The sequence below is a fragment of the Myxocyprinus asiaticus genome, chromosome 6 (assembly GCF_019703515.2).
Source record: "Myxocyprinus asiaticus isolate MX2 ecotype Aquarium Trade chromosome 6, UBuf_Myxa_2, whole genome shotgun sequence".
Taxonomy (NCBI): domain Eukaryota; kingdom Metazoa; phylum Chordata; class Actinopteri; order Cypriniformes; family Catostomidae; genus Myxocyprinus; species Myxocyprinus asiaticus.
This window is the reverse complement of record NC_059349.1, coordinates 53,280,271-53,295,528: the sequence shown is the minus strand read 5'-3', so window position 1 is coordinate 53,295,528 and position 15,258 is coordinate 53,280,271. Positions and strand designations below refer to the sequence as shown.

At 36.3% G+C, this 15,258-nt stretch overlaps 1 protein-coding gene across 1 annotated transcript in view; it reads right to left on the bottom strand.

Annotated features, from left to right (window-relative positions):
* Positions 1-1,820: 1,820 nt before the first annotated feature.
* The window catches only part of LOC127442685 (homer protein homolog 3), a 61,556-nt gene continuing 48,118 nt past the window's right edge, over positions 1,821-15,258 (bottom strand). Inside the window, exons 7-10 of the mRNA XM_051700884.1 lie at positions 14,153-14,309; positions 6,023-6,130; positions 5,728-5,808; positions 1,821-3,886 (exon numbers count right to left, since the gene is read on the bottom strand). Coding sequence (XP_051556844.1) covers positions 3,701-3,886; positions 5,728-5,808; positions 6,023-6,130; positions 14,153-14,309 — 532 coding nt within the window. The 3' untranslated portion in view covers positions 1,821-3,700. The remainder of the gene's footprint in view (positions 3,887-5,727; positions 5,809-6,022; positions 6,131-14,152; positions 14,310-15,258) is intronic.

The window sequence follows — 15,258 nt, the reverse complement described above, 5'->3', positions numbered from 1 at the left end:
ATGTACAAAAAGGTGCAAAAGCCTTTTATTGTTCTAACAATAAATAATTGCCATTGAACATTGGATCTGTAGAAAGTTTAGAGCGCGCCACGAGGAAAGATAAATAGCAGATAAAAGAAGAGAAAAAGCTAAATATAGCATGATGATTGATGTGAAGAAAAAAAAAGTTTTACACTTTTTTTGCATGTGTTTTTGCAGTTCAGAACAACAAAACTATAATATAACATCACAAATTCATATTATGCATATCTTGGACAATTCCACAGAAATGTAAACTACAATGGATATAAAAGTCCACACACCCCTGTTAAAACAGCAGGTTTTTGTGATGTAAAAAATGAAACAAAGATAAATCTTATCAGACTTTTTGCATCTTTAATGTAAAAATTACAACCTATGCAATGCCACTGATAACCAAAGTGACACATTTCAGAGAAAAAAAATAAAAATAAACTTAGAATAACATAACTGCATAAGTGTGCACATCCCTGAACTAATACTTAGTTGAAGCACCCTTTGATTTTATTACAGCACTCAGTCTGTTTGGATAAGAGTCTATTAGCTTGGCACATCTTGACTTGGGAATATTTTCCCACTCTTCTTTGCAAAAATGTTCCAGATCTGTCAAATTGCGAGGGCATCTCATCAGATCCCCCCACAGTTTTTCTGTAGGATTCAGGTCTGGGCTCTGGGTGGGCCATTCCAAAACATTCATCTTTTTTTGCTGAAGCCATTCTTTTGTTGATTTGGATGTGTGCTTTGAATCACTATCATGCTGAAAGGTGAAAGATCTCCTCATTTTCAGCTTTCTAGCAGATGCCAGAAGGTTCTGTGCCAAAATTGACTGGTACTTGGAGCTATTCACTATTCCCTCCACCTTCATTAAAACCCCAGTTCCAGCTGAAGCAGCCCCAAAGCATGATGCTGCCACCACCATGCTTCACCGTGGGTATGGTGTTCTTTTGCTGATGTGCTGTGTTGTTTTTGCACCAAACATGTCTTTTACAATTTTGGGCAAAAACTTCAATCTTGGTCTCATCAGACCATAACACATTTTTACACATGGTTTTGGGAGACTGTATATAGGTTTTTGCTGGGCTTGGATGTTTTTTTGTTGTCAGAAAAGGCTTGCGTCTTGCCACCCTGCCCCATAGCCCAGACGGATGAAGAATAAGGGAGATAGTTGTCACATGTAGGGAGCAACCAGTACTTGCCAGAAAGAGCTGCAGCTCCTTTAATGTTGCTGTAGGCCTCCTGACAGCCTCCCTGACCAGTTTTCTCTTTGTATTCTCATACATTTTGGAAGGATGTCCTGTTCTTGATAATGTCACTGTTGTGCCATACTTTCTCCACTTGTTGATGACTGTCTTCACTGTGTTCCATGGTATATCTAATGCCTTGGAAATGTTTTTGTAGCCCTCACCTGATCGATACCTTTCAACAATGAGATCCCGTTGATGCTTTGTAAGCTCTTTGTGGCCCATGGCTCTTGTTGTAGCATGCAATCAAGAAGATGTCAGAAAAATCCTTCAATTACAGCTGAGATTTATTTGGAGTTAATCAGAGTCACTTCAGGTGAAGACAGGTGTGTACTATTTCACATGAGCTTGATTATTGGTTGATTCTGAACACAGCCACATACCCAATTATAAAAGGGTGTGCACACTTGCAGTTAGGTTATTCTAAGTTTTATATATTTTTTTTTCTCTGAAATGTGTCACTTTGGTTTTCAGTGACATTGCATAGGTTGTAATTTTTACATTAAAGGTACAAAAAGTCTGATATGATTTATCTTTGTTTCATTTTTTACATCACAAAAACCTGCTGTTTTAACAGGGGTGTGTGGACTTTTCTAAGGAACAAAACTGTCTTTTCAGTTCTATTGTGGTGTAATGGATAATGGAAAATGTCATCCATACCACTAGAGGGCGCCGCTTGCTTACACAATGCTGACTGAAGCACTGATTGTGGTCTATTTTTTAAACGCAGCAATTCAAGCTTTTGTAATCACATAAGACCATATTGTGATTTCAATCTTAATCAATCGTGAAGCCTTAATGGATACCATACCAATGTCTCAGAAGTCAAAGTTTGCTGGTTTCAATGCGTTTTGGATGGTTTTACCTCATCATGTATAGGTAAGTGCCACTTTCACAACATTCAAGTCTGTAATGACGGTTTTCCTTATTAATGTGAGAATAAGAATGATTATAAATTAATTATTACATGTTCTTAGGAGTTCCAACCCCTCTAGATTCTGTGGCTATCATTATTTCTGGATTGTGCATTTAAATTCAAAGAGTTTTTACAAAGTGTGTTGATTGAAAATGTGAATTAATTAAAAATGAACCATCGAGGGGGGCCTGGGTAGCTCAGCGAGTAAAGCTGCTGACTACCACACCTGGAGTCGCAAGTTTGAATCCAGGGTGTGCTGAGTAACTCCAGCTAGGTCTCCTAAGCAACCAAATTGGCCCGGTTGCTAGGGAGGGTAGAGTCACATGGGTAACCTCCTTGTGGTCGCTATAATGTGGTTCTCGCTCTCAGTGGGGCGCGTGGTGCGATGAGCGGATGCTGCGAAGAATAGCGTAAAGCCTCCACACACGCTATATCTCCGCGGTAACGTGCTCTACTTTCACAAAATAAAATGCGCGGATTGACGGTCTCAGATGCGGAGGCAACTGAGATTCGTCCTCCGCCACCCGGATTGAGACGAGTCACTAGGCCACCACAAGGACTTAGAGCGCATTGGGAATTGGCCATTCCAAATTGGGGAAAAAAAAGTAAAAATTAACATCGTTTTTTCATATCAGCGTTTTCATGCTTAAAACCATTTGCCGATGGTTTTAATTTGGTCAGTAATTGGCCAATAAATATTAGCAGCAGATACATTGGTGCATCCCTAACTAATATGAATTTGTTCGAAAATTCCTAAACCACATCCACACTGATACGTTTAAGTTTGAAAACACATCAGTTTTGATACGTTTACGCCTCTCATCCACACTAGAAATTACGTTTTCCTCCACCGAAAATGGAGCATTTCGAAAACTCTCTCCGACTTTGGAAAACGTACTTTCGGGTGAAAACGTATTAGTGCGGACAAAGTCATATTTTGCTTATATCTCCCAAAAGCTTTGTTTTTAGTTTTAGTCACTAGTCTTTGCTAAAAACTTGTGGATATGGTTTTAAAAAAATGAAATCGTATGTAACATTAGCATAATACGAAGTTCAATACTGAATTAAATTATATTGTCCAATTGTTGAATACGGCACAGGCAATTAAATAACCTATAATTCAGTCATTGAAATCTGATTTATTACTCTATGTGGTACTGTAAAGTGGCCTTACATGCTTTTGACAAACAGTATATCAAAAATAAAGCTTCTCACAATTCATACAAGACAATAGTGAGAATGTACCATTACGTCAACCTTCACACTGTACCAACATAATCTCGCCACTGAAATTTATTGCTATGCTTTTAATGAAAGCTATTGTTCAGTGCAAATTTGAAACAAAACTAGAGAAACCAAAGCTGGGAAAATTGTGTCTGTAAACTGCCACATCACACCCCCTCACATACAGACACTATTTGAAAAGCTGAACTACACCCTCTAGTGGATGAGGTGCCTCTTGCAGCGGCCATCAGGATTAGCGTTAACAGTCTCGCGTCTCCAGGACTGATCTGCTCCAATCAGATTATTTACTGATCAGTTTGACCAGACTCTGTCGGAGATCGTTGAGGTCAAAGATCTTGACATCGAGGATCTGAATGACCCTTTGCACCTCGTTCTCAGCACGATCGCGGTCTTCCAGAGCAGAGGTGAGGTTTTGCTCTGTGTTCTGCACTCGCCGCTCCAGTTCAACGTTACGCATCTCTAACTCCTGGACACCAGAGAGATTTTAAATTAATTCATGACATCCATGATCAGTTCAATAAGCCATGTGTTTTATATATTGAAGGAAAAGTACCAACTTTAATCATTTTGACATGCATGTTAAGTAATGCACTTACAATGGAAGCAATACGACTACAATTTTGATATCAGGTCATATATATTTCCTATATATATTTTATGACTTTTTTGATATAATTATATTTGTATTTCTATAAATATTCACATCAGTTTCCTTTGCTCTCATTTTTGCATCTGTCATGCACTCTTGAGTGCAGCTGCGCAAGCAGCATGGAAATGAAACTTATGGGTTAAAATGTGTTGTTACATATTATCCTTTTAAAATCAAATACGAGCAAAACGGTCACACTGTACAGCTCTGGATTAACCTTGTGTGACCCTGCGTCCACATGTGTGGTAGTTGTATTTTGGCTTCGCAATAAGCAACGCATAATTAAAATGAATTTAAAAAGCAACTGAATACTGTTTGCAAGATTTTAGACTGTCTTTTAAGGGTTAAACTTCTGCCGCACCGAGTCACGTGACACACCAACATGCCGTAGATTTTCAAAAGTGCTTCTATGGGCAGCGCCAACAAAAGTGCCTCTGGTAAGAAATCCCTTTAGGTTTTTTCATTGAAAACGTTTTGGGTGTAAAGAGGAGCGTCTATAGTTTCGTTTGATATGCCGCTTTAGAAAATACCTTCATTTTTCGTGCGACAGCACGCTGATAAACATGATGTCCACATACGTGGATTTTGGGACATTATTCCCTCAAAAGTTGAAATGTTAGTTATTTTGAATAACTTTCAACTCTAACACATCTGTGGGTCATTTAGCTTCATTTTAATATACATTTTGTAATATTTTATATTGTCATCACTGTACAATACAGTTCTATTCATTAACATTAATAAATGCATTCCTATATTTACTGTGCATTTTCACAATGAGAATAAAAATGTGTCTTTCAGAGGCTTTATATGGAGTTAGGATGAAAATAAGGTGCATTTCAAACTGTTCTGAGACCAGTGCAGACAGACAGCACACTGGAGGTTAAGTCATTTACTAAATAGGGAGCAAGGGAGCATCCTATAGCTCTCTATGCAGTTATGTTCATTCATTCATCTGCAGATGATGTTTGGACCACTCAACATTTGGCAGACATGGGACAATGATAATCAGTACATAGTATGTCTGTAACGTCTCAAAAACATGAATAACTGGCAACATAATAAACAATTTGATGAAAAAAAAAACTGACCTTCTATAGCTTGGTATTATTTAAAATTTCACAACTTAGTCCCGCTGTCCACATATGTGGACATTAATTATTAGGAAAACTTTTTGCTCTAGAATTTTACTTTATTGTTATATTTTTTGCTTGTTTATTAGGTGCTACTAGTTACAAATCAAAAAGGGAAATGGAAAATGTACACAGAAGTCACGCTCGGGTCTTAATACCTTCACAGCTCAAATAAAAAATAAAAAAAGACTGAATAATTTATGCGCTTTAACAAAAACAATCTTGCCCCACAGACTTTCATTGTAAATTATTGAATATAGTTTTATAGAAATTGTCAGCATGACAGATTTGATCAGATATTCATAATATTTAATAACCTGAAATAATCCTTTAAACTAGAAATGTCTGGTTTAAAGTTTAAATTGTAATGAAGACAACTGTATTTCGGTAAATTGGAGAAATGCAAAACTGAAGGATTTTCACAAGAGGACCACACATTACGTGTTGAAAAGCCATGGTTTTAACTGAGATTTCACATGTGATAACTTTATTTCAAACATTAAGTACTGTGATGTATTGAAGCACCTGTAGTCTGTGTATGGCCTCTTCTCTCTCCTGTTCCAACTCATGGAAGTCAGATTTCTTACTCTGAAGAATACGGATTTCCTGAAACATGTACAAAACACAATCATTCATAGAAACACGGCAGCAACGCACCAAGATTAAGCCTAGTTGAAAAGGGTAAATACTTTTGGTGTCCTGAAAGCTGTGGAGACACAATTATTACAGTAACCTGACTAGCAACTTTCTGAAAAGTGCATTTGTAGGTCGCTGGACACTCCTTTCCATCACACAGACGTCTGTGAACGTTTGCTCTCACCTCGTCCTTTGCCTTCAGTAAGTTCTCCAGTTCCTCCAGGGATTGAGTGAGTTCATCTTTCAGCATATCGCTGGGCCCCGGGCCCCCGTGAGCCTCCAGTTCTGCCACCTTCAGACCAGAGTCACACACAGCAATCATGCATCAGGATGGCGGATTATATTTTGAATAATTAGCTAAAGGTTTGGTCACAAGAACATGTGCCATGGTGATTAATGTTTTAAAGGAATATTCTGTGTTCAATACAAGTTCAATCGACAGCATTTGTGGCATAATATTGTTTACCATAAAAATAATTTTGACTTGCCCCTTCTTTTCTTTAAAAAAGCACAAATCTGGGTTACAGTGAGGAACGTACAATGGAAGTGAATGGGGCTAATCTGTAAACGTTAAATACTTTGTAATAATCACTGTTTCATGTGAGAGAATGTATCATAATCTATATCATTAAATTAAAAAAACATTTCTTTACAATGATACCAAACACTTGACCCACCTTGTTATTTTTTTTATTTTATTTATTTTTTTGTCAAATTATAAACCTGTAATTTTGGGAACACCGCTGAAACAGGAAATCTTTAAAAACACCTTCAGAGCTTAAAGGGTTAAACAACTTCACAGCTCAAATAATTCACATATTTTAACAGAGGAATGAATGTAAGTGCTTTTATAAAGTTATAAGCTTCACATTTCTGCCGCACTGTAACTTCAACCTCTATTGAACCCGGAAAATTCCTATAAGATGTTGTCACGACACTTCTCGTAGGTATGTTTTTCTTCTTGTTAACCCTCCTATTGTCCTTCGGGTCATTTTTGACCAGTATTGAAAAGCATTCAAAATGCATAAATTCTTGATTAGTGTTCATTGCCCCCTTGGCCAATGTTTGCCAAGTTTTTACAATTGTTATTCAGAATATATATATATTTTCCCCCAAATATTATACACTTTGGAACCAAAATAGAACAGATTTTCGTTAAGGGGGGTCTTTAGGTGTCTAAATTTACATTTATTTTAATCACTTTTAGCATTTTATAATATCTTAAGTATATTACATACATTTCTGATTTATTCTGCATGTACAAAATCAAAAGTGTACATTTTAAAGTTAAAATTTTACAGTTTTTATTGCATTTTCCAGCAGTGAATGAGCTCTATTTGCACGTCTATTGCAACAAATCCATTCCTTCCCAATAATGTCACACAATTTGTTGTATGGGTTTAGGAAGGTGCCATAATATTTATTTCTGCCATCTAATGTTTTAGGAGAAAATAACGTCCAATAGGTCTTTTACCATTGGGGGTGGGGGGTGGGGGGGGGGTCTTTACCGCCATTGGACCCCATCATATAAAATCATGTTAGTAAACTAATTTACTAACATTTTACCTGTTAAAAAAAAAAAACATACTCTCTCTGTGTGAGTGAGTGTGTGTGTGTGTGTGTATGTGTGCACAAACCCCGTTTGAGACTAAAGTATGCAGCTTGTGGTAAATATGCAGTATGGGGCTAAATCTGAGAAAATGTGAAATATTTTTAGGTCAAATTTCATAGATATACAAAACTTTTTAAAGCTGTAAAACATCAAGAAAGTCCATAGGTAAAAGGTCACAAATGGTTTTTCCCAAACGGGTCAAAATTGACCCGCTAAGACAATAAAAGGAACACTTTGTTTTAGTGTTATTTCTTTTAAACAATTATATACAAAAATACATTTTCTTTTTTATTTTGTTTGTTTTGATGTTCTTGACAGTCACAACGTTTGCTTCCAGTACCAAAAACTGCTGTATTTATTACGTATTTTTCACCGGTCTCGGGTCAAAAATGACCCTAAGACAATAGAAGGGTTAAAAGAGGCCCCTCGTTATGGCTATCATGCTGAAATCACATAATCAGCCAAATACTACTCAAAAGCACATTTCAAATGGAGTCGGAAATGTCGTAATTATGAGTTCCGAGCACGAGCGACCAAGCGAAGTCTTATTACTAGTGGAAAACTCTAGTGGAGAATTCTCGATGATACCCGAGTTGCTGAGTCGTGACGTTGGAGTGGGCCTGTCGACATGAAAGATGATGGATTTTTCAAAATCATTTCAATAATCATAATTTGTTGAGAGAGCTCGTAGTCAAGTAATGTTAAGCTTTTTAAAGGTTTGCTTTAATGAAATTAATTAATAATTTGTTAGATTTCATGCATTAATCAACCAAAGTTCATATAAAATTGCCTCCAGTCTGTTTTCTTATTCTTTTTGCTGTCATTTATTGTGTATTTGCTTCAGAATCTGAATGAGCTTTATTGCCACGTATTACACACACAAGGAATTTGTCATGGTGACAGAAGCTTCCAGTGCAAGAGAATGCAACGTACATACATACATACAAACATATACATTTAAACATATATACATATAGTGACAAAAAAATAATATATATATATATATATATATATATATATATATATACATCAGATAAAGAAGAGAAATATAAAATAGCACAATAATGTTGCTCGAATATTTTATATACTGATATACAGTTATGTGCAGGTGATGTAATGTATTGAAGAAGAGGTAGGATATGTAAAAGAACATAAATGAAATATGGATATAAGTAGGAATGGATGAACTGAATATTGCACATGGTTGTATTGACTAAAAGGAAAGTATTTGGGGGCAGTTTTAACTGTTCATGAGATGGATAGCCTGAGGGAAAAACTGTTCCTGTGCCTGACGGTTCTGGTACTCAGAGCTCTGAAGTGCCGGCCAGAAGGCATCAGTTCAAAAAGGTAGTGGGCAGGGTGAGTGGGGATCAGAGTGATTTTACCAACCCTTTTCGTCAATCTGGATGTGTACAGTTCTAGCAGGGTGGGTAGGGGAGCGCCAATAATCCTCTCAGCAGTCCGAACTGTCCTTTGTAGTCTTCTGATGTCTGATTTCATAGCTGAACCAAACCAGACAGTTATTGAAGTGCAGAGGACAGACTCAATGACTACGGAGTAAAGCAGGTTGAATTTCCTCAACTGGCGAAGGAAGTATAACCTCTGCTGGACCTTTTTCACAATGAAGTCAATGTGTGTCTCCCACTTCAGGTCCTGTGAGATGGTAGTGCCCAGGAACCTGAATGACTCCACTGCTGCCACAGTGCTGTTTAAAATGGCGAGCGGGGTCAGTGTTGGGGTGTTCACAATCATTTCCACTGTTTTGAGCGTGTTTTGAGACTGCACCAGACAGCCAGTTTAGTTTGGCTACTTCTGTATTTTGTTTCTAACTCGAATGCATCATGCAATAAGGAATGCCGACTCGGACAAAAGAGCTTCTCAGGAGCACTTGAAGGCAGAATTTATCTTGGTAAACCTCCTATTACTGGACACTATCAGTTGTGAAATAAATGTATCATAAATTCATTATAAAGACATTTTTTTTTTTTTTTTTGTCTTTTAAATACAATTAAGTATAAGTATTTAAGCATGGAAAAAATGTATGCAAATGTATAATTTTCTATCTCAAAAATCTGTGTAATATGCAATGGAGTGTTTGCTAAATCTGTTATGAAGTGGTCATTATTTTTGACCTGTTTGGTGCCATTAGTGGTGCAGAAATCAAACACTTCAGCTTGAAATTACAGAACTTTACAGAAATCTGTGAGGGTCCTCCTTTGCAACAGGCTTTCTAATTTATATACAGCTATTATGAAACATGTGTGATCTTTTGAAGGCTCAGATTAAAGCAGGAAACTAATTTCTTGTACCTGGTTTTCCTGTTCATTGGGTCCTGTGCGTTGGGTTACAAGCTCATCTGAGCTGTAAAATCATTTTACGACTCTAACCAGACACATTACACAGAATATCTAGCAGAATGGCTATCATAAAGCCCTGCTGCTGTCCTAAAAACATATTCTATCATTATTCAAGCATTATACTTGAATAATGTGTTGCAGTTAAGGACAGTAGATTGAAAATTAAGAGTAAAGCAATATTTATGTCCTCTTTGAAAGCGAAACTGCTGCAGGAAGCATCAAAATCACAGCCAATCAGAACACATTTGATGTTTAATATACTGTGATGGAAGTAGCATGTTTGACCAATGAGATTTCACTAAGGGCGGAGCTACTCAGAACTGTGTGATAAGATCACAAATCAAGTGACAGACAAAAATGACACAACGGTAATGCTTCTTTTTCAAATATTCCGTTATTTGCTATTACCGACGTAACCTTTTTCAACATTAACGTTAAGTGGCATTAAATTATGTCAAAGGTGATGTGTGCATTTTTATATTATATATCTTTATACTAAATAACTGTCTATGCTTTTAAAATACAGAAACCTTCAAAAACATTCTCAAGCACTGCTTACTTTGGAAAACAATAAAGCAAGAAAAATGAAAAATGTCGTTTTTAACTGAAAACGTGGTCTAAGATTAGACGTTTTTGTTCGTTATTTCTGTTCCAAATCAAATAAAATCTTTGTCCATCCCTCAATCTAACACTATCATCTTTTACAATTAATCAAAATAAAATCAAAATCCCGATATGACCTTGTGCAGTTATTAAACCGCAAAAGACTGAGATTTAATTAAATAAGTAAATAGTCTGCACGTGCTGCTCACTTCAAAGTTTATGTGTGCTTCTCTGTCCGGTCTGTATTGAGTTAGTGTATTATTACAGTGTTTTCAGAGCGTTTCTGAGCTCAATAACTCCATCTCGTGTTCAGAGTAACAGATGTGCTCTGTTTTCGGTTCTGTTTGCGCGGAGCACGTTATATTTAAAGTGCTCAAATTTCAATTTAATTTCACTTTTGCGTAATGCCAAATATGTTTGGCTGAAACAAGTTAACATACAAACAAAATACCCCAAGGCACTGGTTATTTGTGGACAGAGGAGGAGATGATGTTAAAATGAGGAGCGCACATTGTACAGATGTTGTGAACTCTGCTATAACCAGAAACTGCATTTCCCGCCAAAATAAAAGCATGGATATATTATCAAATAAAAGCTCAGTATATTACCATTGTATAATAATAATAATAAATATTATACTGCAATAATATAATATTAAAGTGGACTGGGAATTAAAAAAAAAAAAAGTGATGATGATGAATAGTAGGCTGAGAAACAAATCTCTGGTGTGTTTTTGATTAAACATTAAACCCGTTGGGCACATACCTGTAAAATGTCCTGGAAAACTGCGTATTGAAATGAGCGGGAACCCTGAACTACACGTTTCAATTTCATACAAAATTCCTTAATATTATTGTGTATTATGTAATCTTTAACAAAACAAAATAAGATTAAATATATATATATATATTTTAAGTATTATGAATTATTTTTATTTTTTTTAAATTACAAAATTCAATTTGATGGAATTTTGTTATGAAATGTAAATGTGTATATCTTAAAAATATGCTAACATTTTTTTTTTTTTTTGAGAGTAGCTTTTTGTTTATCATATTGCAATCACAATATTTTTCAAAATATATGCAATATGACTTTTTGTCCAAATTGTGCAGCCCTACTTCTTTCATTCCATCCATCCAGGGAAAACACAATGCGTTTCTATCTACCAAAAGTGCTGTATTATCACCAAACACACACACGTACACACACACTCCGGAGAAAAAGGAGCACCTCCTAAAGGTCTTTGCCACTTGGAGTGTCTTAAGAGAGACTGGCTTATTTTTAACCATGTAAGGCGCAAAAAAAGTTCCCCAAACGAGGGTCTGGCAGCTCCCCTGGTGATATTTCATTCCTCCTAACTAGGCCATTGAAAGTAGGATACTGATGTCCTACAAACCACCACCCCATCTCTCTCTCTCTCTCTCTCTCTCTTTCCTTTGGATGCTCTCTCTCGTCCCCTGAGACATGAACCATTTTCAGCCACCTGGTCGCCTGTTCTGTGCTGAGAGAGAGAGAGAGAGAGAGAGCTACCGAACTCGCACTCTTGCTGTTAACGAGAGAACACGGTGAGAACTGAGATGAGAGTGATGATGACACTGTTGTTTGGATCAAGGAAGAGTCACAGACAGGGGTGATTCTAGGATTTCAATCTTAGGGGGCTCAGTCCCCAATGACACGATGTGCTCATTGAATGTATTTCACCCTTTAGCATAAATGGGTTTTTTTTTTCTCCCAATTTGGAATGCCCAATTCCCAATGTGCTTTTAAGTCCTCTTAGTCGCATAGTGATTTGCCTCAATCCGGGTGGCGGAGGACAAATCCCAGCTGCCTCCGCGTCTGGAACAATCAACCCGCGCATCTTATCACGTGGCTTGTTGAGCGCGTTGCCACAGAGACATAGCATGTGTGGAGGCTTCACGCCATCAACTGCATCCACGCACAACTCACCACACGCCCCACCGAGAACGAACCACATTATAGCGACCACGACGAGGTTACCCCATGTGACTCTACCCTCCCTAGCAACCGGGCCAATTTGGTTGCTTAGGAGACCTGGCTGGAGTCACTCAGCATGCTCTGGGATTCGAACTAGTGACTCCAGTGGTGATAGCCAGCGTCATTTATCACTGAACTACCCAGACCCCAGATTTTTTTTTTACATCATTCAAGATATCCAGCTAATATTAATTAAAAATATTTTCATTTTCTATAATAAACACACTTAAAGTAAAAAAATAATAAGAATAACAAACCGTTTAGAGAACCATTCAAATAATGATTTTTTATTTATTTTCCATTTATTAACAAAAACATTTTCTTTAAATAGTTTTTTTTTTTATAGAAAATCAATAACTTAGCATTTTCTGTAGATTCAAGTTCAATCAAATTCCACAAAAACCTTTTAATACAATAAATGTCACTTTTAGCTAGGCCATTCTTCAGTGGAGTGAATTAACTCCAGATGATGTTTCTCTAGATGTCATTATCTACTGACTCGAGTCTTTTGAATTCGTTCAAAAGAGAAAATCACACCGAAATGAGATTTTAATTTCAATAGACTAACCTTGGTAAAATAAAGGTATAAAATAAAAAAAGATTAGTTCAGATTTGTTCACTTATTCGTTCAGTAACCATTTTTGTAAATCAAACTTTTACACCATTAGGTGGCAACAAAACATCTTTTATGTGTTTTGAGTAACTCATTAAACCAATGATAAAGCACCTCATTCACAACCAAAACCATGCTTATTATACTTTATTAAAATCTGTGTGTCTACTAAGAGACTTCAGCAGTGTTAAAGCATCATAAGCATTTTACCCACAATGACAACAATGCATATCATTTTGTGATCTGCTGTGCATGACTATCAAGGTATACAACAAAAGACAACATTATTAGCCTAAAAGTAATTACAAGTTTTACTTTACATACTGATATCATTGTAATGTCATTAGTCACGTTTGCTCTTAATTCATCCAGCCTCTTTCTCTCCTTTTTAAATGAGGTTACCAGACTAAATGAGCAACATTCCTCCTCCACTCCTTCAATCAGTCAAAAGAGATGCCTGTCCCTGATCCTCACTCGTTCAGGAAGTGAATGAGGATATGGGGTGTGTTCATTCAGTGGGTCAAACCAATGATATGCTCCTTCACAGCCTGCACTCCAATGCTAATGGCTCGTGCTTTAGTGAGTCTTTACAGCAACTTAAAACAAGTGCAGCTGCCGTTTATACAATACTTTGGTGCTGTTTGCAAATCCACCGATTTTTAGTGGGGCTGAGAGGAATTTTAGGAGGTCAGAAGCCCTCCTAAATAGGGTCTAACAACGCCTATGATCACAGAATTTCTTGAATTTTTTTTACTTCGAGCATATGGTCGAAAAACACTCTACAAACACTTCTAGCTATGCAAGCTAAATTTCAAATGTTGTGGTGTTCTGAAATAAGTCAGGAAAGCAATTCATAAAGCAAGTATGCATTGCATTCTTAGTGTTGCCACAAGGGGCGCTATAAAAAAATAGTAGCATAAACAGTCTTCAATGTTAAGTTATTTTTTCTCCCAAGTCAAGTACTGTATGATGGAGCAAAAGTGCATTTGTGTACTTGTATAGAGTATACTTTTCAAATATATTAAAATTGTCCTTTGCGGCCATTATTTGTGGGTTGTATCATTTTTAGCATTAGATGTTTAAGTGCTAAATTGATAAAAAAAAATGACGTGGAAAACTGAGATATAGTTTCACCTGGTCTCGTAATCTATCCGTCTCCTCTTGATACGCCACTAGCTGTTTCTTCCACTGCTCAACGTTAGCGTTAGCTTCATGCAGCGCAGCCACAAGTTTAGCATTACTGTCCTGTAATGTGAAGAGCTCTGCTTCAAGATTTATCTCACAGATGGACCTGCAGAAAGAGAGAATACATACAGTGATATACATTTTACACTTTTACCTTCTTTTAACATGTTCTTTTGACTTAATTAAAACCCATTTGGCAGATAGTTTCAAGCTTTAATGCTCTGTTTAACAGAAAGTAGTAGTAATAGATGGATATATTAGCCATGTAGTTTAATTTGCCTGGTATTTGGCCATTTTATGATAATAGGCATCGATTAATATGCCTTTTTTTGCTTGACAAATTAACAAAACTGTCTTAGATCCAAAATCAACCAATAGCATTGTCAGTGGAAATAATCCACATTTTTCTGTTTTCAAATATTTTCATAATACTTATATATATATATATACACACTACCGGTCAAAAGTTTTGCAACACTTGACTGAAATGTTTCTCATGATCTTAAAAATCTTTTGATCTGAAGGCGTATGCTTAAATGTTTGAAATTAGTTTTGTAGACAAAAATGTAATTGTGCCACCATATTAATATATTTCATTATAAAACTTAAATTTAATTTAAAAAAAAAGTTTTTTGAGCATTTGATAACTTGGACCAAATAATAAAGAAAAGCAGCCAATAAGTGTCCAACATAGATGGGAACTCCTTCAATATTGTTTAAAAAGCATCCCAGGGTGATACCTCAAGAAGTTGGTTGAGAAAATGTCAAGAGTACATGTCTGCAAATTCTAGGCAAAGGGTGACTACTTTGAAGATGTTAAAATATAACACAGTTTTAATTTATTTTGGATTTTGTTTAGTCACAACATAATTCCCATAGTTCCAAAAAAACTGTATTTTATTTAAGGATAGTGATCATATGAAGCCATTTATTATCACATAGTTGTTTGGCTCCTTTTTAAATCATAATGATAACAGAAATCACCCAAATGGCCCTGATCTCTTGATAACAAGCCAAGGTCAGGTAGACCAAGAAAGATTTAAGCCACAACTGCC